Source organism: Elephantulus edwardii, unplaced genomic scaffold, assembly GCF_000299155.1.
Source record: "Elephantulus edwardii isolate Elephantulus edwardi_28Jun2011 unplaced genomic scaffold, EleEdw1.0 scaffold00038, whole genome shotgun sequence".
NCBI classification, from domain to species: Eukaryota; Metazoa; Chordata; class Mammalia; order Macroscelidea; family Macroscelididae; genus Elephantulus; species Elephantulus edwardii.
The window spans coordinates 13,088,593-13,115,424 of NW_006399788.1; the positions used below are offsets into that span (position 1 = coordinate 13,088,593).

At 37.0% G+C, this 26,832-nt stretch overlaps 1 protein-coding gene across 1 annotated transcript in view; it reads left to right on the forward strand.

Moving 5' to 3' along the window:
* BNIP3L (BCL2/adenovirus E1B 19kDa interacting protein 3-like) overlaps nt 1-25,567 on the forward strand; it is a 34,969-nt gene extending 9,402 nt beyond the window's left edge. Inside the window, exons 2-6 of the mRNA XM_006884853.1 lie at nt 5,215-5,398; nt 12,788-12,860; nt 23,175-23,278; nt 23,376-23,525; nt 25,019-25,567. Coding sequence (XP_006884915.1) covers nt 5,215-5,398; nt 12,788-12,860; nt 23,175-23,278; nt 23,376-23,525; nt 25,019-25,067 — 560 coding nt within the window. The 3' untranslated portion in view covers nt 25,068-25,567. The remainder of the gene's footprint in view (nt 1-5,214; nt 5,399-12,787; nt 12,861-23,174; nt 23,279-23,375; nt 23,526-25,018) is intronic.
* The last annotated feature ends 1,265 nt before the right edge of the window (nt 25,568-26,832 follow it).

Genomic DNA, 26,832 nt, shown 5'->3' on the forward strand with positions numbered 1-26,832 from the left:
CATCTATTCCTGGAGCCTTATTTTTGGCCATGTCCTTCAAAGCAGCCTGAACTTCTTCTTTCATCACCATAGGCTCTTGCTCATATGTTGTTTCATGTGATTGAAATCACCCTCTACTTTGTGGGAGAAAGCTGGGTAGTCTTCCTCTGGTGTAGTTTACTACTTCTGAAAACCTGCTGGAGGATAAACTGGGTTGGTTCCAACTTGATAGTATACAACAACAGTAGCTGATAGGAGGTCAGGAGGTCTAGTGGTAAGGAGTTGCTCTGCTAACCCAAAGGCACGAGGACAGACAGCTATGAGTTGATTCTGACTTGACAGCCCAAATCACTTAACAATATGCTAATGACCTTGAGCATTTGGTCACATGTTTGTTGGCCATCTGAATGTCATCTTGGGTGTGTTCACATCTTCTGCCTAGTTCCTAATTAGGTTGTTCATCGTCTTCTTACTGAGATATTACTATTTCCTATAAATTTTAGAGGTGAATCCTTTGCCAGAAAATCATTGACAAATCTGTTTTCCTGATTAGCAAAGCCTCTTTTTCTCCTTTTTGTAAAGTCTTTTGATACATTGAATATGCTCATTTTTAGGAGTTCTTAGTCATATAGTTTATAATTTACAAATTGTGCATTTTCTGTTATATTTGAGAATCTATTTATGTTGTAGGTTGTTGTCATTGTTATGTATTTTGGAGTTGGAACTGGTCTGTACTAGATAGGCATTAAAAAGATTACCTCTTTCTCCCACAGAGCAGCTGGTGGTTTTGAACCACAGGCCTTATTGATTGGCAGTACATCTCCTTACCACTCTATCACCCAATTTTTGTGGTTGTTAGGTGCTGTCAAGTTGAACACGATATAGTGACCCTGTGAACAACAGATCTGACTCTGTCTTATTCTATACCATGTTCATTACTTCTGACATACTTGAGCTCATTGCAGCAGTCACTGTGTCAGTCATCAGTTGAGGGTCTTCATCTCTTACACTGACCCTCCACCTTTCCAAGCATGATGTCCCTTTCCAGAGAGTATCCTCTCCTAACAGCATGTCCAAAGTATGTGAGACAAAGTTGTTATCTTTGCCTCCAAATAGCACTCTGGCTCTGCTTTCTCTAAAACATATCTGTTCTTTTGAAAGTCTGTGGGATGTTCTGTACGCTTTTCCAATACCACAGCTCAAAGGCATCAGTTCTTCTCTCATCTTTATTCATCGTCCACCTCTCAGGTGCATAGCAAATGATTGAAAAGACATAGCCTGAATCAGGTGCACCTTAGTCCTAGAACAAATACCGTTGCTCGTAAGTAATTTGGAAAGCCTGACCACAGACTCTCTCAGTATGGTACATCTTCTGACTGCTAAGTACCATTGATTGTGGATCCAAGTATAAGATGAAATAATTGACAATTTGAATTTTTTTATTCATCTATCATGATGTTGTCTCTTGGTCAAGTGGTGAGAATTCGTGTTTTCTTGATTTTGAAATGTAATGCACATTCAAGTCCTTCTCACTTTGAGCATACAGAGTTGTGTCATCTGCCTAATGCAGATCGTTGGTGAGTCTTCCTCTGATCATGATGCCAAACTCTTCTTCATGGAGTCCAGCTTCTAGACTTACACTGAGATAAAGAGGGTGCTGTGCAGAGCAAGGAAACACTATGTGGTTTAAAATCAGGAAAAGTGTATGCCAGCATTGTATCCTGTCTTCCTTTCTTATGATTTGCTCAGCATATGGATTGAATAGCTATGGAGAGAGAGGGTACAGCGCTGGGACACAACTTTCCTGATTTTAAACTATGTAGTGTTCCTTGTTCTGCATAGTAGTCTCTTGATCTCAGTATAGGTTTTGCAAGAGCACATCAAGTGTTCTTGAATTCCCAATCTTCTAAATGTTAGCCATAATTTGTTATGATCCATACAGTTGCTTTTGCATAGTCAGTAAAGCATAAATAGACTTTCATCTGATATTTACCACTTTCATCCAGGATCCATCTGACATCAGCAGTGATATCCCTAATGCCACAGCTTTTTCTAAACCCAGCCTAAACTTGCAGTTCTCTGTCAGTGTACTGTTCTAGCTGTTTTTTGGATGATCTTCAGCAGGGATTTGCTAGTATGTGATATTAATGATATTGTTTGATAATTTCCGTATTCTGTTGGATCACCCTTGTTGGGAATGAGAACAAATATGGATCTTTTCCAGTCACTTTGCCAGGTAGCTATCTTCCAAATTTTCTGGTACAGACTGATGAGCATGTCCAGGGTTGTGACTGTTAGTTGAAACATGTCATTTGGTATCCCGTCTATTCCTGGGGCCTTATTTTGTGCCAGTTCCTTCAGTGCAACTTGAACTTCTTCCTTTAGCACCATTGGCTCTTGATCTTCTGACACTTCTTGAAATAACTTCAGTGTCAGCCAGTTCTTTTTGATATCTTGAGTCTGTATATTCCCTTCATCATCTTTTAATGCTTCCTGTATCATTCAAGATTCTTCCTGTAGCATCTCTCAGTATTGGAACTTGAGGCTTAAATTTTTCAATCCTTTCAGCTTGAGAAATGCTCAATGAATTCTTCCTTTTTTATTTTCCAGCTCTTTGCCCATTCCATTATAATACTTTCCTTTCCCTTCTTGAGCTGCCCTTTGAAATATTTTGTTCAGCTCTTACCTTAGCATCTCTCCTTTGTTTTGGTTTCTTAGTGCTCTAGTGCATTTTTTAGAGCCTTTTCTGAATTTTGCTTCAATTTTTTTGATGAACTTTGTAGCTTTGCTTGAAACTTTGTTATTTGACAGTCTGTTGTTACTGTGTGCCATGGACAACTCCAGCTATATATTTTGAACAAAAGCTCAGAACCTTGCCTTACCTGGTATCAGCCACACAATCTCTGACCAATAGGCTGGAGCCCATTGTTAAAGTCACTGTGTCAGTCCATCTTGTTGAGGGTCTTCATCCTTTCTATGATCTTCCAACTTTCTCAGCATTCCCTAAGGAATTGATAGTGATTATGGGACTGTAATTGAGTCGCTGGTTGGTACCAACATTAAATGGGCTCAGAAGTCTTGGCAATCTACTTGGAAAAATCAGCCTTTGAAACATTACAGAGCACATAGTTCTCTGACACACGTGAAGTCATCATGAGTCATTTGACTTCATGGCAGCTGGTCTGAACTATGACAACCACTGAGACTGGTGGAAATGGGCAACACAAGAGATAAGGTAACTTAATTTTTACTTAGTGGACATACTTTTTAAAAATTTTATTATTTTGGGGGTGTGTACCATCAAATCAGATCTGACTGGTACAGGTGGAGATTGTCCCTCCTTCTCCAGCAGAGAGCATCTGGTGGATTTGAACCTCCCACTTTTGGGATTGCCACTAGGCCAGCAGAGCTCGCTGCAGACATACTTTTTTAAAGTACATTACAAAGATAAACTCTTAACAAGCTCTCTTAACTCACCCCTCATTGTGGATATGGTGGAACTGACTCAATATCTGACCCACCACTGGGTGTCCAAGGCTGTAAATCACATAGGGGATTGCCTGTCTTTCTCCTGTGGAGCTACTGGTGGATTTGAACCACCAGAGTCGTGTCCTGTAGGTTAACAGGGCTCTCGTGTATAACTAAGCGTCTCCTATTTACTAGGCACATTATCTGTGCTATTGTATTTAATCCCTACAGCAGCATGTGAAGTGGGTACTTACATTGTGTTACTGTTTTACAGATTGTTAGGTACCTTCACATTGAGTACGTGTGACTTGTAGCGCACACTGATGACAGTCTGAACTCTCATATTCTTTGCCAACCTCATCATCACTGAAACCTTTGACCTGCAGTTATTTTATGGTCCATCTCTTTGAGGTTCTTCCTCTCTTTTGCTAACCCTTCCAGAGAATTGGAAGATTGTACCTCTTAGTAAAGTCGGATTTCTAACCAGCTTTTCCTTCATGTAAGAATGGTACTGAGTTCAGGTCTAGGTCTGGTACCTGGTGTAGAGAGTATTTTTAGGGTTTGAACCTGATTTAGTAGTGGAAGACTACATTAGGGAACTAACACTTTCTTTGGGAGTTTAGAAGAATGCCTTGCCAACCTGCTTTGTTTACATTTTGTTGTTGTTGATTGCCTTGAGTCAAGCACACTCATAGTGACCTTTACGAACAAAAGGCCTGAAGCCCCTCTACAACTATTGATATTTATCAAAGTTCATAGTTTCCAGGGACATGTTATTTAGGATGTGGGTGTCACTCCTGCTTTTTTTTTACATTTTGTCTAATAAAATTTATTGTAGGGAATGGAAATATGGAAATTAGGGGGGAAATTACCATTTATCTTCTTGTTGTAAAGTTGGTCTGTTGGCTACTGTTTGAAACACTTTAATGTGTTTAGCAAACTCCCTTGGCCAATAAATATTTTTAAAGAACCTATTCAAATTACCAATGCCATTTCTCTTTTCCCTGGCGACTCCGCCCCTTTTGACTCTACCTAAGAAAAGTTAATGTAGGGGACATTGCTGCATATTTGTTTCTCCCCTGAAACCAACAATGCTTAGTGAAAACCCTAGGAAGTAGGAACTTGTGGGATAGAAGAGAAAGGAGACAACTGCACAAGGTATGTTTACTGCAAAGTGAAAGGAGAATAAATAGGAACGTGAGGTGTTAAATATGTGGAATACAGCTGAAGCTTTTTCCAAAATTTTTGGTAGTATCACATCCATTAAGCCAGCTATATTTGTTTTATGCCCCAGATTTGTACACAAATTGACATTTTTATGATTTAAAGTTTTACTCTAAAATTTCTTAGTTGTTTGTGCTAATTAGGATAGAGTTAACTTACTTGGATGACCTTTATAAATTTTCTGAACCTTATATTGATTTCATTTGTGGACAGAATGCAATTAAATAGCTAAGGTAGACTATGGAATATGAGTGTGTATATTTTATATATGTCATTGTGTGTCTCAAAAGTTAAAGATAAGTAGCCTGCATTGTAAGAAACTATTTCGTGAGAAGAAACCTAAACATTTGTAGTTACATAGATTGTCCATTAACTAGAGACAATTAGCTTAGTAACTTGTTTAATATTAATAGTCTTGTTATTTTCTTAAGAGCCCTTTTGCTTGCTGTGAGGCTAGTCAGAATTCTTATCTGAGTTGACCATATTCACATCAGTGTGCACATGACAGATTTCAGTGGTTAACTTATCTGACTTGTTCAACAGGTTCCTGGGTGGAGCTACCGATGAATAGCAGCAATGGCAATGATAATGGCAATGGGAAAAATGGGGGGCTAGAACATGTACCTTCCTCATCCTCTATCCACAATGGAGACATGGAGAAGATCCTTTTGGATGCCCAACATGAATCAGGACAGAGTAGTTCAAGGGGCAGTTCTCACTGTGACAGGTAAGTAAGATTTCGTATTTTTGGTAGAATTTTGAAAACAGATGAATTGCCCAAATGAGTTTTGAAGCTACAAGATTAATTCCCATTGTTGTTGTGTACCAGTTGGAACTGACCCATAGCTGACCCTCTGGTGGGCTTTTAGAGGCAGTTAATTGCAGGGGAATGAAATTCCTCATCCTTCTGTGGAGCAACAGGTGGGCTCAAACGGTGTGACTTTAGGAGTGCAGTGCAGCTTCCCACCGGTAGGCCACCCTAAAATCAATTTACTTAAAATTTTAGCTTGACAAAATTTGACTTTTGATTTATTGCAACATGCTTATTTTCCCCTTTAAATTATTTATCAATCTATCTGCCTATTTATTTTTCTTTGCATGGCGCTTTTTAGTTTATTGGGTGAAAGAGTTACACTAGTCCAAGTTAAAAGTGTACCCCAAATGGTTACATTATACAAGCTATGAAGTTTTAAACTTGTGACAAGGGACAGAAGGGAAATTTATACTCATTGTAAGGAAATCCTCACTTAAGCTTTAGTGAGCCACAAGCAAAACCTTCAGCTGGTGGTCCTACAGGGAACTGACTCTTGCGCTGGTTACCTTGTAGCTAAATTACTTCTTCATATTCCGGATGCTCAATTAAAGCACCATTGCAGGCAAACTACTTTTTTTTTTTTTAAATAAACATTTACAGAGATTTTGCATTTCCGTTCATTCACTGCTGCACTTTTCTCCCTGTCCAACCCTCCCCACCAGTTCGCTCCTCTCTTTGAAAAGAAAAAAAAATTCCTTCTTTCGTATACAATTCCCCCATCCCCATTCTCCCCGCCCCCCACTGAGTACAACTCTCTGTGCAACCTTAATTCTGGACTCCTGTGCTAACCATAATAGTCATATATTGCCTCTAATCTCTTGCAAACTACTTCTTAAATGCCTTCACCAGTTTCTTTTTATCGTAATCATCAGTGATCTGTTGGACAGTTGTAAGGGTCTTCCTGCATTTCGCTGTTGAATTCTTATACGGATAAGAATTCCTCAGTCCAGCAGGAAGCAGGTCATCACCCTTACTTGCATCAGCAAAGGGGTCAAAAGAGTGGAGGTTCTGGATAGCGGACATACAGTTACGATTGATTACGATTCCTTTTCCTCGGTGGAAACAGCCTGCGGAAGGCAGTGGCAGGAGAAGGCGAGCGGTAAGGGGGCTTGAACGTGAGGCCTTTAAATTATGTTTTGTTGTTGTTGTTGAGGCAAAATACATATTTAAATCAGACACAGACTTAGTATTTTGAGTCTCTACTTCAATTTAAATTTATTTTCGTATTCAGATTTACTTCTTTTTACCCAGTATAAAACCAAGTCCACTGCTAACGCATGAATTCCTTCTTATGGTGGTACTATTTATTGGGTTTTTTAGGCCATAATTCTTAATAGAATGAGACTGCCTGTCTTTTTTTTTTTAAATTTTTATTTTATTTTCTTTTGTGTGTATGTGTGTGTGAGTGTACCGTCAAATCAGATCTGACTGGTACAGGAGGAGATTGTCCCTCCTTCCCTGGCAAAGCTCCTGGTGGATTCGAACCATGCGCCTCTGGGATTGTAGTTGCAGCTCCTTACCACTAGGCCACCAGAGCTCCAAAAGGAAGGAGTTATATTTTATTTTTATCCCAAACAGTAGGGGTCTTATCCTATAATAAATAGTCGTTTAACATTTGAATCAGGTAACTGTAAATTAGCTTGAATTACAGCAATATTGTCACAAGGGAAACTCCAGTTGATTTGAATAAAAATAGTTACTTTTGAAGGTCAGTTTCTTTAGAAGAAGTTTTATCCCAGATCTCAATCTTCAGTATTCTTCTAATTCCATTAATTAAGGACTATGGAAGGTAAAAAGTAAGAATGTAGAGATATGAAGGATGAGTAATGGAACTAGGTGATTATTTGTTAAAAGTTTTTTCCCTTTCAGAAATTAGGTATTAAATAGCATTATGATAAATATTTCATAAAAATTCTTAGTATAGAAACAAGCTATACTGTTTTGTAGACTCGTACCATTATGCTATACTGAATGATGCTCTGGTTAATTAAAAGTTAACTGTTATTAACCGTTTGGAAAATAAAAATAACAGAATATTAAAGAAACATTTTGAAACATTAGCACGGATTGTTCCTGAGGCATGAACTTAGGAATGATGATGATTCTATTTATTAATATTTTTGTATTTTGTAAAAGTTTTTTTTGTATGCTATTGTGTGCTTTTGAGTCAGACCTGACTCAGGCTGACCCTACAGCTGATAATCAGAGACAGTAAATTATATAAGAGAAGATTGCCTGTCTTTCTCCCATGGAGCATCTGGTGGATTCAACCTATGTGCCTTTGGAGTGGTAGCACAACTCTTCACATAGCAGGCCACCAGAGCTCTCTGTTATTTCTTAGGGAATGGAAAAAATACTTTTGCTGTTACAAGATTTGAATTTTTGTTTTTTTATTTGTTTGCAAGTGCAAGGGACCATACAACATAAACAAGTGTATGGAAAATGTTTTTGGGTGTCATTGAGTCAATTTTTGCCTTGTATTGACTCCATGGGACAAAGTAGAACTGCCCCATAGAATTTTCTAGGCTCTCATTTTTATGGGAACAGATTGCCAGGTCTTGCATATTATTACTTACCAGAAGAAGCAAAATAGGAGGCACTAGAGTTAAATTATGTTTGACATCCCTGGTTAGTTTGTGATCCAGTGGTGTTACCAAGGTAGCCAAAGGACTGGTTTGAGGGCTCTGTGCTACAAAGTGAGCATCTGGTCTCATCTCTGAGTTGTCTACATGGCTCCTACACCATGGAATGCCTATTGCCAAAACTAGAGAAGCTGCCTCTTTTTACCATTGATTATAGGAGCTACAGCCTTAATACATGGTCTGTCCAAAAGAGGATTTAGATTATATATTTTTCTATTTGGCTTATTAATATATTGGTTTCCAAACTTTATCTACTTATTACTGGTCTGCTGATAAGGTTTTTCCTTATTCAAGTACCTGACTCTTGATCATTAGTATCTGTTAGCTTTTGTTCACTTGGTGATATGATTGAGCAAAGAAAACCTTGTTTTATGTGCCATTAATTTGGTTCCACCTTATAGCAATCCTATATCTGATAGGAACAAACATTGCCTGTTTCTGCACTAGTCTCGTAAGCCTGTTATTTCAGCCTGTTGTGCCAGCCTATTTCCTCTTTTTTTAAAAAAATTATTTTTAAACACCTGTACTTCTTTCTAGATGAATTTGCTCATTTCTCTGTCAGGTCTTAGTTCTTTTCCAACACCATAATTCAAAGCCATCACTTCCTAGGTCTTCTGAATCTGACATGAATTTCTGAAAATTTCTGTTATGTACACTGCAACTATTTTTTAATTCTCTTCAGCAAAATTTTACTTGTGCATGATAGTATTCTATAAATCTGTTGCATCACCTTTCTTTGGGTTGGGCCCAAATACAGATTTTTTTTTTTCAGGTAGGTTAGCTAGATAACTGTCCTCCAGATTTCTTAGTCTAGGTGTGTGAACATCTCCAGCATTGCATTTGTTTCTTGATAAGTCTGAATTGCTATTTTATTTATTCCTGGGGCCTTGTTTACTACCAGTACCTTCTCTGCCCTGGGACTAATTCTTACATTACTATTGGTTCCTCAACATATGTTACTTTCTGAAATGCTTGAACAGTGACTCTGTATTCCTTCTGCCTTTTGATGCTGGCTGCCTCATTTAACATTTTGCCCAGTATAAAAACTAGAGGCTTGAATTTTTCCTTATTTCTTTCAACTTGAGAAATTCCAAAAGTATTTTTACTTTTTGTTTTCTAACTTTAAGTCTTTGCATATTTCATTAGAATGCTTTATCTGCTCAAGCTGCCCATTGAAATCTTCTGTTCCAGCTTTTTTACATTGACCTTTTTTCCATTTGTTTTTTCTACTCTCCAGGAAGAGGAAGTTTGATGTCCATTTTGGTCTTTTCTTCCTTTGGATACCCTTTTGTGTTCTACATTTATGATGTCCTTGATTTTATATCACAACTTGTCTGGTCTTTGACCATTAGTATTCAGTGCATCAGCTATATTTATGAGATGGTTTCTAAATTGAGCTAAGAATTTACTCAAGTTTATACTTTGGCATTCATAGATTTGTTTGAGATTTTCTTCAGCTTCAAATTGAACTTGAATATGATCAGTTAATGGTGTCTTCTGCAGTTGATCCTGTCCTTGTTCTAACTGAAGAGTTTCGTCATCATTTTTTGTCACACATAGAGTTGGTTTGATTTCTCTGCATTTTATCTGGTGAGGTCACGTAAATCGTCGACCATGTATGTTTTCAAGGACATAAATTCTTTTAAAAAAAGAAAAACAAATCTCAGTTGCCTTATAGTTGACACTCCAGCAGATTTTCCAAGGCTATGAATTAGAAATCAAATTGTGGATAAACTCCTCCCATTCAGTTTGTAGCCTCTCAAAACTTACTGGAGGAGACTAACTCTGAATTGGTTCTGATGCCACATAGTAAGTAGATCCTTGGTTTTTTCCAGCTTTTGCATTTCAGTCAGTAGTAATTATCAGTGCACCTTTTTGCATGTGTGATTTCACACTGCAGAAGTTGTTGGCATTAGTGGTTGGCACATAAATTTGAGTAATTGATGTATTAACTTGCCTTTTTAAAAACTATTCCTTATCACTAAGCCAACAGAGCTCCCTAATTAAGATACTTGGAGAAGATATTTTTCTTTCTTTCTTCCTTCTTCCATTTTGATTTCACCTTTCTTTCATCTTTATTTCATTCTTTTATTAAGGGTATAGTCTGGTTTTTACAGTGAAATTTTTTGCAACCCAGTATCCGTGTAATAGTGTACTTTATCATAGTAGGAAAACTCAGCTATTTCCCATGATAGTGAGTGATTGAAAAATGGTAAGACTACACCATTGCAAAACCTATAAAAACTTGCAAGTCCTATTGTATAAGTGGCCTTTTTGTAGATGTATCCTTTCAGCTTATAGGATTGCACTTCAGCATAGATCTTAAAATGTTCTTTTTGATGATGAATGCAATGCCATTTGTCTATTGTTGTTATTATCATAATTTTTTAAATTGTGATTTGAGCAAGAGTTTATTAAGCATATTGGTTTTCCATTCAGCCATTCATATTTTGTTATATAATACTACTTACAATACCCATGCTCTTCCAACTTCTACTCTGTAATTCTCCTTTCCACTAATCCTTTTGTTTTAATCCTTAATTTGTCATCCCCAGCATAGACTGTTTAATTATAAATGACCAGCACTTGTCTCTTTCAGTTTACTAAACTTGGAGTGATTTTTATGCAATCCATTTAATTTTATGACTTCCAATTTTCCCTGCTTTATACTTCATGTCCTACATGTCTCAATTTTAAGTGGTTGTTTTCAACTATTTCTTGTCATTTTGAGTCATGGCACATAATCAAGTGAAGTTCCTCTAAGTTTTACTTTACCCACATCAGTAAGGTCAGCTATACTTTGAGGAGGCAGCTCTAGTATACAGTTATATTTTAAATGCCTTCCAGCTTGAGGGTCTCTTCTTCTGGTACTATGTCAGTAATGCTTTGCATAGTTTTCACGGACCTGTTTTTTAGAAGTAGATCACCAGATCCTTCTTCCTAGTGCCTTAAGACTGTTTAGACTCTTAAAAATTATTAATAAACCCAAAGAGCTTATGTTTACTTGGGGAGCCCTGGTGGCCTTTAGTAGCAAGAAGATGCACTATAGTCCTAAAGGCACATGGTCTAATCCACCAGCTGCTCTGCAGAAGAAGGATGAACAGTCTCCTCCTGTGCAATTAAGAGCTTCTGAAAACCTGCCTGAGGGTCACCTGTGGGTTGGTTCCGACTCTGCAGTACTCACCACCACCAGCATATATATATTTACTGCCTTAGAAATTAATGCAAAAAATTTTAAGTATGTATTTATAAATTTAAAACAGTATTATTACATTTTTATTGAGATTTTAATGAAAAGTTTATAGAGAATTTGGATTTCCATTCATTAATTGTTATACATTTTCTTTCCCGCCTGCACCCCCTCCAGTTTTCTTTTCTCTTTGAAAAAAAAAAATTATTGTTCTATATTCTCCTGTCCGTTTACTATGCAGCTCTTACTGTGGACTCTTGTCATGACAATAATACCTAATATATTCCTTTAAAACATCTCTCTCCCTCATCTGTTTCAATACAGTGTGCATTATTTATCCCCTCTTTTCTTAGTTTCCCCCCAACCCCGATGTCAGTCCTGTTTTATAACAGTGGAATTATGCAGTATTTGTATTTTTGTGACTTGAGATATTACATTCAGCATAATGTCCTCCAGAGTCACCCATTTTATAGACTATTTCATTAGTTCCTTGTTTTTCAGTGCTGCATAATATTCCACTGTATGAATATACCAGAGCTTCTCTATCTATTCATTTGTTGATGGGCACTTAGGTTGTTTCCATCTCTTTGCTATTGTGAACAACACAGCAAAAATAATTACATTTTAGTGAAAAATAATTATTTTTTCAAAATAAGAAATTATGATCAGTGATCATAGTGGCATTTTTGACATTTTTGCAGAGATCTCTTTAATGTCTAGCTTATTAGAAAACAGCTTGATTTTCATTTGTTCTCACTGTCTCTTGGTGAAGTCATATATCTGCAGTCACACATCATAGACTCTAAAGAACTCAGATGTGTAGAAGAAGATGAAGATGGGGGGAAAAAATAACATCCTAATAGTTTATGAAAACAATTTTGATCTTGAAGATCTTCTCAAAGACACTTTGGGAACTACTGTTGCAGTTAGATGTATTGTATTAATGATAAAAGAACTTCGAGAGAGAGACCCTCAGATTAGCTTTCTGAATTTAAAAATGATTTAGCCTTTTAAAAAAAAGACTTAAAATAAGAAAATGTGGTAGTCTTCTGTGTTTAGCTATTTGTTTTGCAAATTTATCATGGTGATGAAATTCACCACTTCTAAACAAGTTCAAGGCGTTTTGAAGGATGCTTCATCTTGTTTACCAAACACCTCTCTGCCATTGACTGAATTCCACTCATCATGACTCTCGTCACGTTTCTGAGGCTGTAAATACTATGTTGAGAAGATGACTCATCTTTTTTACTGTGGAGCCACTGATGGATTTGAACCTACAGACTAATGCACCAGAGCTCCTATTTTACTTAGTTATATAATATTAATTCTCTTGTATTGGGATATGATGTACAGATCTTTTGTTGCTTTTTGAAGACACTCTGCTATAACTTAGTTTTTTAAACTTCCAGTAGGGGCTGATTATTGAACAAATGAGAGTTAAAACTAATGGCTAAATTCTTTCTTTTGTAGCCCTTCCCCACAAGAAGATGGACAAATTATGTTTGATGTAGAAATGCATACCAGCAGGGACCATAGCTCTCAGGTACATTTTCCTTATTTATAATATAGAATTAAGAAATAGGATGATTATCTTTTAAGACATCTAAGTGTGTTTTGCAAAATACATTAAAGAATAAAACTTTTTAAATAAATTGATGTTATTTTAAGGTACTCCATTTTTAACTGAAATTTATTTACTCCTTCTTAGACTCCTTCTCTACTAACAATTTTTGCCTCTGTTGTCCTAAAGAATGAGACATTCTTGTTATTATGTACCATTCAGGTAGTTACTTGAGGTTACAAATAGAAAAACTGAGATAGTTGTCCTATTCAAGGTCATAAAGTGTCATGAGAAACATTTACTCAGTGGGAAGCTCCATGAAGAAATCTGAAATCATATAAAGAAAATAATGCAGCTTTCAGACCACCCAATCTCTTCCCCTTAATAATCACCATGAATAATGGCATATTTGTTTTTAGACAGTGTTTTATAGGCCCCTGGTACATGGTGAGTAACCCTTTGCACAACTTGAATGAAATGCCATCTAGTTCTGTGCCATCTCCATGATTCATTGCTGATCTCTTAAAGGCTGTAAAAATTCTTTCACTAGAGAAAATCTATTTAATTAAGCAAGTTTTCCAACCTTATTTGACTTCTACCTCCCTACCACCACCAAATAGTTTACCTATTAACTTAAGAGTAATGGTGTCTCTCTGGAGATTAAGGTGCGTCTGATACAGGCCTGGTCTTTGCAATCGCTTGTTATGCATCAAAGAGTTGGACAATGACTAGGGAGGGTAGAAGGAGAATTGATGCCTTTGAGCTGTGGTGCTGGAGAAGAGTATTGAATGTACCATCGACTGCTAAGAAAACAAACAAGTTCATCCTGGAGAGGGTTAAACCGGGCAGCTCTTTGGAAGCAAGGATTCTGAGGTTTTGTCTGATATACTTCGGACATGTTTTAAGGAGGGACCGGTCCTCGGAGAGGGACGTCATGCTTGGGAGGGTGGAGGGACAGCACAGGATAGGAATGCCCTCGATGAGGTGGATTGACTCAGTGACTGGGGTAATCGGGATAGGTGTATCAGAGACAGTGTGATTGGCACAGGATAAAGCAGAGTTGGGCTGTTGTACATAGGGTCACTATGAGTTATAAGCAACTCCACAGCCCATAACAACAACAACTAACTTAACAGATCCCATTGTTAAGTGCTTATGGAGTGGCAAGTACACAATTAAATAATCATTGACTATAAATGGAATTCTAGAGCTAACTATAATCACCTTAGAATTTTAAAGGAATTCATAGAACTCTGGAAAAGAACATAAGACAGAAAACGTAATTCTGGAGAAAAAACATGGCCTTCCTGACAGAGTTATGGTAGGCTTGTCAGTGTGACCTGTGTTTAGAAAGGACTAACTAAAAGAATATTGGTTATTATCAAGGAGGGGGTAAGTTATAAAACCAGTTTTCATTCACTTTAAAGAATATTGAATTTCAGAAAAGCAATCTAACTCTTACAAGACAAACATTAATTAGATCTGCTATAGTAAAACTTTCTGTCACCAAGTCTATACTTTCTAACATTCCTTCCTCATAGTATCTTTTCTCCATACCTATTTAATCTGTATGCTGAGCAAATCATTCAAGAAGCTGGACATGAGGAAGAAGAATGTGGCATCAGGATTAATGGAGACTCCTCACCAACCTATGTTATGCAGATAACACAACCTTGCTTGCTGAAAGTAAGGAGGGTTTGAGGTGCTTGGTGTAGAAGATCAGAGATGATAGTTTTCAATATGGATAACATCTTAGGATCAAGAAAACAAAGATTCTCACCACTCAATTGATAGACAACATTATGATAGATGGAGGAAAAATTGTAACTGTCAGCAACTTCATTGGATCCACAGTCTACACCCTTGTTACCAACAGGCAGGAGATGTATTGCACTGGGAAAGCCTGCAGTCAAAGACTTTTCCCAATTATTGAGTAACAATAATAGTTTGAAGACTAAGGTGCCATCGTCTTTTCAGTCATTTGCTATGCATCTGAAAGCTAGAGAGTGAATAAGGATGACAGAAGAATTACTGATGCCTTTGAGTTGTAGGTGAGTACTGAATATTCTGTGGACTGGAAGAAGAACAGAAAGATAATGTCTTAAAGAAAGTGAAGCCAGAGTCCTCCCTGGGGACAAAGATGAGAGTTTTGCTAGGAGAGGGCTATTTCATGGTGCTTAGAAAGGTGGAGGGTCAGTAAAAGAAAGTTCCTCAACAAGATAGATTGACATAGTGACTGCAGCAAGTATGTCGAGGATGACACCGGATAAGACAAGGTTCCAGTCTGTTGTTCATAGGGTCTCTGTGAGTTGTTCTCAACTGGACGGCACCTGACAACAACAATAATAGAGTAAAACTTTTGATTAGGGAGAAATCAGTAAGTTTCTTTTTTTAATTTTATAATTTTTTAAATGTGTACTATCAAATTTGATCTGATTGGTATCTTTTTTTTTTTTTAGAAGAAATACAGCAAAAATACTCTTTAGAAATAAGGATAGCAAAATCTTATCTTATGCACTTTAACTACTATATCTGTAGGGACCAGTCCCAGGAGAGGACATTATGGTTAGTAAAAGAGGGTCAGTAAAAAAGAGAAGGCCCCTCAGTGACATGAATTGATACTAGACATAACAATGTTGGCTCTAACACAGAAATAGTGGGTGGTAAGGATAGCAGGAGACCAGACAGTTACATTCTTTGGATCATAGGGTTGCTATGAATCAGCCAATTTGATGACACCCAGCAGTAGTAATGATTTTTTTTTAGACTTTCAAAAAGCTTTTTTACATTAATTTTCAAATAGAAGAAAATATTTTTTAAAAATTACTTTGGTGTTCAAGATCTTTCGATTTGTTAATCAGAAGAAAGCTTAAAGATAAGGAGAAGTTAAAAACAGTGAGCAAAGTCTTATTCAAATGACTGTTTCCTGTATGCTCTATAAGAGGAACATACAACATTTTAAAGCTTTTCTAGAAAATAAGGAAAGGCACTAACATTTGTGAAATATGCTCTAGATATTAAATATTTTTAAGGAAATTTTAAAATTTAAAATGTTTTCACACCATTGAAAAACATGAAATTATTCCCATTGGACAAAAAGAGAAAGCCTGTGTTGTATTAAGTTATTTATCCAAGATCACACACAAGTAAATCATAGAGCCAGGACTAAAGCCAAGACTTTGTGAGTATGCTTTCTGTTAAATTAACTTGCCAATATCAGGAACGCTCACAAGATAGTACAAATGGATTAAATTGGTTGAATTATGATATGGGAAAGTCAAAGGTCTTCTTAGAAAAAAGATTAAATGTATTTTCAGAATGCCAGTTTTTCTAGAGTCTCAGTAGGGTAAAACAGAATCTAGGTTGTTCCCTGAAGACATTTTCCGTTTGTTTCTAAGAGCAGAGAGCCCAGTGAAATGTTGGGTATCTGATAAGTTTTTTAGAACCAAACTGAAAATGCTTGTTGCTTCTTTTAGAATTATGGTTTAATTGTAATTAGACACCATGTGCAATGTAATAACCAAGTTTAGGGACCTAAGAGATTGAGGTAGGCCAGAGTAGAAAAATGAAATATTTGGAAGATCCTTATCTTTTATGTAAAATCAGCTAAAAGTAGTAGAATTCCCTTTCAGAATAGCTGTAGGTTTAGAGACAGTGTTAAAAGTATGGATCATACAAAATTTGAGTTAAGTGCATTTTTATAATGTTCTAGAATATAAGGATTGGAAGGAAGGCAGTATGAAAGTGACAAATTCTATAAAAAAAAGAAAGTGACAAATTCAGGTTAAGAAGAGGAAGTTGGTGTTACTGATGAATTTGAGGTCATGAAAATGATACAGGATAGGGCAAGGTTCAGATCTGTACATAGGGTTGCTGTGAGTTGTAGTCAACTCAGTGGCACACAACAGCAATTGTTTTGCCGTGGTATCAAGCTGAATTCAGCTCCTGGTAATCTCACCTGTACAGGGAGGTTGTGAATAAGGAGAGTTCATGATACTTATTCTAAAGATAAGCGTACTAAACTTACTTGAGAATATTTCTTTCTTCAAATTAGTCCATAGATAACTTTGTTTCAGTTAGCTGACAGAAAAATACATTCTCTTGAAAAAAAAATTTATTATTATTATTATTCTGTTGGAAAGTTACTAATTTGTTAAAAAAAACTTAAGCCTAAATTTTGAAACATTTTTAAGAGGGGCATGTAAAATAAATTTTGGAAATGAAAAAGAATTGCAGTATGTTGAATATAATAATATATTGTTGGCATACAAATCTGAAAGTAAATTGTCATCTCTGATGTAATGTTTTCAGTGTTAACTCCAAAGAGCAAACTCCTGATTTTGAGTAATGTCAGCACCTAGTGGAAGAAGCTTAATCCTAAATGCTACATTGTATAATTCAGTGGAATTTGTCAACTTCAGCATAATTAGTTAACTACCAGGGTGGCAAAAATTCACAGAGATTTTCATTTTGGTTTTGATAATAAAGAGGACTGCCTGTGTGGAAGGACTGTCAGAAGCAATCTTCCTGGGACAGCAGTATCACCAAGAGCTAACCTCACGGCTATCGAGTGGATTCTGACCCATAGGGACCCAGTAGGACAAAGTATGATTGCCTTGTGAGATTTTCAAGCCTGTAGTCCTTATGGAAGCTGACTGCCTCATCCTCCATGGAGATGCCAGAGGGCTCACATCAAAGAGCTTGTGGATAACATCCTAATGCTTAACCACTATGCCACCAGGGTTCCCTCTACAGAAAACTCATTGACATCAAATTGGACCTGACTTGTAACACCCTCCAGTGAATTTTCAAGAGATTGTAAATTTCAGCAGAAGAGATTGCTCATCTCTCTCCTTAGTAGCCACTTCTAGATTCGAACTGCCAGAGAGGTGAGCACCACTGCCTTTGAATTAGCAGTGTAACTCTACAAACTACACTACCAGGGCTTCCTGTCAGAACAGTCTTTTGAGTTGCTCAAGGTCTGCTTTTCTTATCTATTTGCTGTGAAAGCTTAGGTCAAAAAGTGAATTTTGTTTTAAAAAATATAGAAGTCATGTTTCGCTTTGAGAGTTTTCAGTTTGGGATCATAGAATTACATTCCTTAAAATGAATAATACTTAATCATTTTTAGGAATTTTTTGCTCCTGTGGTTCAGTTGAAAAAGGAAGTGTTAGAAATTTTGATTGTCTCTCAGTCTAGCAAGTTGGATTGGCGTAATGACAATGGGTTGAAGCATATCAGAGATCTTGAGGATGGCGCAAGATTGGGCAAGGTTCAGATAACTTACTCATAGGCTTCCTATGAGTCTTGGTTGACCCATTGATACCTAACTCAAATTAAGTCTTCAACTTTCAATTATCCTTAGCAAAACAAAAGATTTTTCAACAGAACACATGTAGATAACAAAAAGGGCAACTGAGGCTGAGCTTTCAAGTATGGAAATACAAAGGAAGAGGAACAGTTGTAAGCAGACACTAGTGATTGGGACATGGAATATGAGAACCATGAATGTAGGAAAATTAGATATTGTTAAAGAAGAAATGGAATGCATCAATATTGACATACTAGGCATTGCTGAAATGAGATGGACTGGCATGGGGAATTTTGAGTCAGATGATCATATGATATATTACTCTGGAGATGAAAAGGTGAGAAAGAATGGAGTTGCTTTCATAGTTAAAAAAGCCATTTCTAGATCCATCTTGAAGTACAATATTGTGACAGGATAATATCCATACGCATACAAGGAAGTCCAGTGAATACCACTGTCATTCAAATATATGCACCAACAACCAGAGCCAAAGAAGAGGATATAGAAGATTTTTATCAACTTTCACAATCGGTAATCGAACGAACATGCAATAAAGATGCATTGATAATAATGGGTGACTGGAATGCAAAAGTTGGGAATAGAGAAGACGATTCAGTAGTTGGTAAACATGGACTTGGTGACAGAAATGGAGCTGAAGAGAGAATGATTGAATTTTGCATAATCAATGACTTATTTATAGCAAATATATCTTTTAAGAGACATAATCACAGGTTATACACATGGATCTCTCCTGATGGTATGCATAGGAATCAGATTGATTACATCTGCGGAAAGAACTGCTGGAGAAGCTCAATATCAGCTGTGAAAACTAGGCCAGGAGCTGATTGTGAAACAGACCACCAACTACTCATATGCAAGTTAAAGCTGAAGTTGAGGAAAATGAAACCAAATCCAAGGCAACCAAAATATGATTTTGAGTACATCCCACCTGAATTTCAGAACCATCTCAGGAACAGGTTTGAGGCCTTGAACACTAATGAGCGAAGGCCAGATGAGTTGTGGGAGGATGTCAAATGTATCATCCAGGAAGAGTGCAAACAGTCATTGCAAAGACAGAAGAGGAAGAGAAGACCAAAATGGATGTCAGAAGAGACTCTGAAAATTGCACTGGAGCGTAGAGAAGCCAAAGCACAAGGAAGAATTAAAGATACTAAAGAGTTGGATAGAAGATTTCAAAAGCCAGCACAGGATGACAAAGTAAAATATTACAATAAAATGTGCAAGGAGTTGGAGTCAGAAAATCAAAAGGGCCAGCCAGATTTGCTCAGCATTTCTTAAGCTCAAGGAACTGAAGAACAAATTCAAACCTCAAGTTGCTATAATCAAGTACACTTTTGACAGAATATTAAGTGATCCAGGTAGTATTAAAAGAAGATGGAAAGAGTATACTGAGTCACTGTATCGAAAGGAATTAGCAGACACAGAAGAATTTCATGAAACAACATATGAGCAAGAGCCTATGGTGATGAAAGAAGTTCAGGCTGCTTTGAAGAAAATGGCTAACAGATGCTGCCCTAGACGTGCTCACCAAGTTGTGTCAAGAAATCTGGAGAACAACCACTTGGCCAACTGACTGGAAGAGGTCTGTATTTGTTCGCATCCCAAAGAAAGGTGACCCACCAGAGTGTGGAAACTATAGAACAATATCATTGATTTCACATGCAAGCAAGATCCTACTGAAGATTACCCAAAAACGACTGGAATAGCACATCAGCAGAGAACTGCCGGAAGTCCAGGCTGGGTTTAGAAGGGGTCATGGTACTAGGGATATTGTAGCTGATGTTAGATGGATTTTAGCTGAAAGCAGGGAATACCAGAGGAATGTCTATCTGTGTTTCATTGATTGTGCAAAGGTGTTTGACTGTGTGGACCATGACAAACTGTGGCTGACTCTGAGGAGCATGGGAATCCCAGAACACTTGATCGTTCTAATGTGAAACCTATACTTGGACCAGGAGGCAGTCGTCAGAACAGAGCAAGGGAACACTGCATGGTTCAAAATTGGGAAGGGAGTACTCCAGGGATGCATCCTGTCTCCATACCTTTTCAACCTATATGCAGAACAGATTATCCAGGAGGCTGGGCTCTATGAGGAGAAATATGGGGTCAAGATTGGTGGAAGATCTGTCAACAGTCTGTGTTATGCAGATGACACAACCCTGCTTGCTGAAACTGAGGAGGACCTGAAACACCTGCTGCAGAGGGTCAAGGACTGCAGCCTCCAATTTGGATTGAGGCTCAATGTCAAGAAGACAAAGATTTTCACCATTGGGCCAACTGGCCGCATCAGGATGGATGGTGAAGAGATTGAGATTGTACACAGCTTTAGTTTGCTTGGCTCCATAGTCAACACTCTTGGCACCAGTAGCCAGAAATTAAAAGGTGCATTGCCATGGGAAAGTCTGCTGTTAGGGACCTCTCCAAAGTACTGAAGAGCATGGTGTCTCTCTGGAGACTAAGCTGCATCTGATACAGGCCATGGTCTTTGCAATCCCTTGTTATGCACCAGAGAGTTGAACAATGACCAAGGAGGATAAGGAGAATTAATGCCTTTGAGCTGTAGTGTTGGAGAAGAATATTGAGAGTACCATGGACTGCTAGGAAAACAAATAGATTTATCCTGGAAAGGGTTAAACTGGGTGGTTCCTTGGAGGCAAGGATTCTGAGGCTCCGTGTAACATACTTTGGACATGTTGTGAGGAGAGACCGGTCCTTAGAGAAGGACATCATGCTTGGGAGGGTGGAGGGACAGCGCAGGAGAAGAAGACCCTCTATGAGGTAGATTGATTCAGTGCCTGGGATAATCGGGATGGGAGTGTCAGAGACAGTGCGATTGGCACAGGACAGAGCAGAGTTTAGGGCTGTTGTACATAGGGTCGCTATAAGTCACAAGCGACTTGACGGCATATAACAACAACATAGTAAATAATCAAATTCTTACTCAGTTTATAATTAAGTAATTTTGAATGAACCTTGGGCAATGTTTGTACATAGGTTTATATAAAAAAATACTATCTTTTTCCAGGGAATGAAGGCTAGTGCTTAAGGGTCTTCTGCCCATTCCAGCACCAGCTTCCCCTTCCTTGATTCAGTGGTCTCTGCTGAATTTGCTAATCCATTGTAATGGCCACACAGAACCAGGTTACAAAGTTAGCAGGTTATCCGGGTTCAGGTTGTACAGTTAGGCTAACAACAGTCAGGAGAGTCAGAAACATCAAGCATGTTCACAAGCCCTTTGATTTCTAGCCTAACAGCTTTCGCTCGCTGTTACAATGTTAATTCTGCCAATTACATTGTCTTTCTCCCTCCCCTCATGCCTGGCTCTCTGAGCAGTACCCCCAGGTGGTAGCTTGGCCTTACCTCAGCCTCTGGTCTCCTCTGCTGATGTTCTCTAGGTCCTAGTATGATAGACCCAGGAATCTCTGTCCCTGAAGGATGTGCACTGTGTTTGCTGCTTGTACTTTATTATTGATAGTAAGATTACTATATTCTGCTGTTAAACCAACTTAATTTAAACCTGGTAGGATATCAAAATTAATCAATCGTGTCATGGATATTTACCCACCTGCTTTGCATTTCTATCCAGCCAAGGAAATAGAAATCAAAGGCAATGGACTAGAAATGCCATATTGCCTACACCACTTTTCCTTTTTCTTTTTAATTTGGAAAAAGTTCAAATGCAAGAGAATACTATGTGGACTTCATATAAGCATCACCAAAATTCAGTAGTTACCAAGATTTTACTACACTGTTGTTAATCCTGAAATAAGCATTTTTTTTTACAAGAGATATAACAACAGTGATATTCAAATGTTTTTAAAGATACTTTGTTTAAATGGGATAAATAATGTATACTGCATTGAAACAGGTGAGGGAGAAAACTGTTTAAAAGGGTGTTTGTGATTAAATATTTCTGTCATAATGGGAGTCTAGAGTGAAGGCTGCATAGTGAAGTGGACCTGGGTGGGAGGGATTGTAAAACAATGAAAGAATTTTTTTTTTTACTTTTCAAAGAGTGGAGTGTAACTGGGGCGGGGGTAAGGGGGCGGAGAAAAGTGCAACAATGAATGAATGGAAATTCAAAGTCTCTGTAAATTTTCATTTAAATTAATAATAATAATAAACCAAAATGGAAAGACACACACACAAGATACTTTTCTTTGTTCTTGGATCATTTTTGAGGCATTTTTTTTCTTTTTCTTTTTTTTTTTTTTTAGTCATTTCCTTTTTAGAAAAAGGACTTAATTCTTACATAAAAATTACTGGTGCACTGCGCACACCCATGTTTATCACAGCTTTGTTTACAATAGCAAAGAGTTGGAAGCAGCCTAAGTGCCCATCAACAAACGAATGGATAGAGAAGCTGTGGTATATTCACACAAAGGAATACTATGCTGCATTGAATAACAAGGAACTCATGGAATATTATTCAAAATGGGTGACCCTGGAGGACATTATGTTGAGTGAAATATCTCAGTCACACAGGGACAAATACTGCATGGTGCCACTGCTGTAGAATGGGACTGACAGCAGGGTTGGGGTAAGAATGAGAAAAAACTGGATAAATTAGGTATACTGTATTGAAACAGATGAGGGAAAGAAAAGATTAGAGGTGATATATGATTGAGTATTATGGTTAGCACAGTCTAGAATTAAGGTTGCATAGAGAAGTGTACTCGGTGCAGGGGGTGGGGGGTGAGGCATGGGGGAATTAAATACCAATGAAGGAACTTTTTTTGTTCTTTTCAAAGAGAGGAGCGAACTGGTGGGGAGGGGTGGGCAGGGAGAAAAGTATAGCACTGAATGAATGGAAATCCAAAATCTCTGTAAATGTTTATTAAAATTAATAATTAAAAAAATACTGGTGTACAGTCTTTGGATATTAGTATTTTTCTGTCCAGATTTGAGTTTGTAGGAGGAGGACTTGGTCTCTCTTTTTTTTAAGTTTTAATTCTTCTTTACAGTCAGAAGAGGAAGCTACAGAAGGAGAGAAAGAAGTTGAGGCATTAAAGAAAAGTGTTGAGTGGGTATCTGACTGGTCCAGTAGACCTGAAAACATTCCACCTAAGTAAGTTCTTTGAATCTTTTCACTTAGTGGTCTGCTAACTCTAAGATGTTTTTAGCCAATGAATTTCTGAAACTTCCCTTTGAATTTCTTTCCCTAGGGAGTTCCACTTCAGGCACCCTAAACGTTCTGTTTCTTTAAGCATGAGAAAAAGTGGAGCCATGAAGAAAGGGGGGATATTCTCTGCAGAGTTTCTTAAGGTGTTCATTCCATCTCTCTTCATTTCTCATGTTTTGGCTTTGGGACTAGGGTAAGTAAACTACTGAAATTTTTCTTCCCATTCATCTTATCCCCAGACAGAAGAATTATATTTGAAAGCAGCTGGGTTTTCTTTGCTTTTAATGTTTCTCTGCAAAGAAAGTGAGTTTAAAAGAAGTACTAATGTTGATAATATAGAATATTTTCCCTGTTTGAAATTAAGACATTCATATTCTCTAAATTGCTAATTTTTACATGAACTCTTCTGTGATTCTATAATTCTTTGGGTTTTCTTTTTTGTTTTTCTATGTGATTGCTTAAGTTTAATTAAAATTTGAAATACACTAATCTCTAGTATATGAATTTTAGGGCTAACAATATGAACTGTTGGTGTTATTTGTTTTTTTGTTTGTTTGTTTGTTTGTTTTTTTAATGGCTTTACTTTGGCCTTAGGTTAAAATTGGTAGGCTATTTGTGGATTTTTTTCCTCAATTTTGTGGTTTAATTTTTTTCTAAAATTAACTGTGTATTTACCTATAGTTCATTAAGTTCATAGGCATCTCTTTTTTTTTTTTTTTTTTTGAGACACAGCTTTTAGAGTTTTAAAATTTTTATTTTGGACAATTGAAGAAATATTTTTAAAAATCCTAGGGGATTAAAAGTAGCTTAATTGCATTTCTGTGACATATTTTTACATGATATAGGCATTTTCAGAAGCTAAGTATATCTGATATACTCTTTTTGTCTCTTTTGGATACTTGATCTGGTTTTGTGAGAACAAGGAAGTAACCAGAAACCTTAAGATGGAAAGTGCTTAGAAGAAGGGATATGTGTAAATGTATGAGGATTGGAGAGGGGCAGGGTAGGAACTGAAATTCCTTTATAGGTTTCACTGCACACTAGTTCTTTTACCCTCAGGAGGTGTTGGGTTTTTTTAAATTGCAGTATATTTTCCTTGGTTAAATTTTTAAACTATTTTTGTTGTGAGGCTAAAAGTAACTGTTGCTCTGCTGTTGTTGTGTGCTGTAGAGTCAGAACTGACTAATAGCTGACCCTCCAGTGAGTTTTTAGAGACAGTAAATCACACGGGAAGAGATTATCCATCCTTCTGCTTTGGAGCAGTTGCTGGATCCAAACCACGTGCCTTTGGGATTGGAGCATGGCTTATTACCTCTACGCCACCACAGCTCTCTGTCTGTTGCTGTAGCTGTTTTTTGGTTTTCGGGTTTTTTTTTTTAAAGTGAACATCTCAAAGGAGATTGACTCTGACTTTGACGAGGTCTGTTTTCTCTGATTTGATTTTATCTGATTACTACCTCTGTGCTGTCCAGGAGCCTTAACAGGTAAACCTTTTTGTATAAAACCAGTTTGTCTGGCTGGTGACTGGTTTTTAAACCAGTCAGTAATAATTTTAGGGTATTGAGGAACCCTGCACATAGACCTCTTACAAGAACTGAAAATTTTCAAGTAGATGGTAATATGTGGAAAAGCTGGTTTGGAAATGTTGGAATGGATGAATCATAATGCACTTTTGTTTCCTTTCAGCATCTACATTGGAAAACGACTGAGCACGCCTTCTGCCAGCACCTATTGAGGGAAGGAAGAGCCCCTGGAAATACGTGTGACCTGTGAAGTGGTGTCATTGTCACATTAGTTTATTTGAACTTGAGACCATTGCAAGCATGACCCAACTTACCACCCTATTTTTATGTATCCAAGTTCCAGTAACTTGAAATCCAGTATTTTTTTCAAACTCTGTTGAGGCATTTTACTAACCTCATTCCCTTTTTGGCCTGTAAGACACTTTAGAATTTCCTAACAGAGTTTACTGTTGTTTAGAAATTGCAAGGGCTTCTTTTCCGCAGATATGCCACCAGCAGATTATAATTTTGTTAATAATGCTGTCATTCCCTTTTAGTCACCACACGATTTAGATCTGTATCATTGATGGTATAAATTATACTCTTGTGAGATAACTACCATTCCTCTCTTTAAATAAGATCAGGTTAGCATATGATAATAAAACTTCATTTGGGTTTTTTTTTTCCCTTTAAGGCAAAGGCAAGCTTCCCTAAACTTGAATTTATAGTTATTTTAAAAAGGAAAACAAAAACAACAATCAGCATACACAAAATAAGACACAAAAAAATTTATCCTGGGCAATAAAAGATCTTTTAAACCAGCTTTGAAGCAACTTTTTGTCTGTCCCTCCTAATAGCGCCTTTTAATTTGTAGGAGGCAGGCAAGCTATACAGATAATAAGACATAAAATAGAGTAAGAACTAAAGTACATCAGCAGATTTTAATACTAGTATATTGTAGTGTCTTTTCTATAATATAGAATCTTTATTTCTGATAAGGAATGTCTCAGGCCTAGAAATATATACAATTGATTTGGGTTTTTTGTGTATGGTATTTTTATGTTTTTTAGCTGCATGCAAATTTTTCATAACTTTTTTTTAATTTCTGTTTCTTTTCTCTTTGTCTCTTTCTCTCTCTAAGAGGCTTTGGAATGAGTTCCAATTTGTGGTGTAAATACAGGCTTCTTGTTTTAGGAAGCATCATTTATACTCTAAAGCCTTTAAACTCTGAAGATAATAGATTCAGGGTTATTCCAAATACTTGTGAAACTTTGAGAAACAGACTTGGGTCATGGGAACAGTTGAAAAAAATCTGACAAGATGCCATTTTTTTCCCCTTCTGATCTCTCTTATTCCTGTTTACTGTATAGTCAGTCCTCCCAAAGTGTTTCCTGTGGTCCTGCAGGCACTGGTAATTTTCTCTTGTAGTACTCTTTTTTAGTTCTTTTAAACTCCTGAAATTCCAGAAGTCACAATAAACTTCTTCCTTCTGTGACACTTTTTTTCCTTTCTAAAATGTGAAGCTTTAGGACCAAATTGTTAGAAAGCATGAGGATTGCCAGTTTCTTCAAGTAGGTTTTATTGGATTTCAGCACACATAGCATGACTCTGAAGGATACTACTAACTACTATGTTTTATATTTAAATAATTACTCTTTATGATATAGACATTACTATTGAATATTTAAGAGAACCAATGTTATTTTAAAACTAGCAGTCTAGTCATTAAATAAAGTGCATCAGGTTGACTTGAATAAAACACTACGACAGCCAGGTTTGCCAGTTTGCAGAAACTTTTCTCTCTCGCATCATTTTACAAATTGATTTATAATAGAAAAACAATAAAAACGTTAATTATTTTTATTCATAAACTTAGCTCCTTATCTCTAAGAAAGCGGTCTCCAAAATAATTGTCTTTTTCTTTCTAGTATTTAATGTCTAAATAATTTTAGACATTTCTTGATTTTACCTTGTTTCCATTTCACTCTTAAGCCTGAT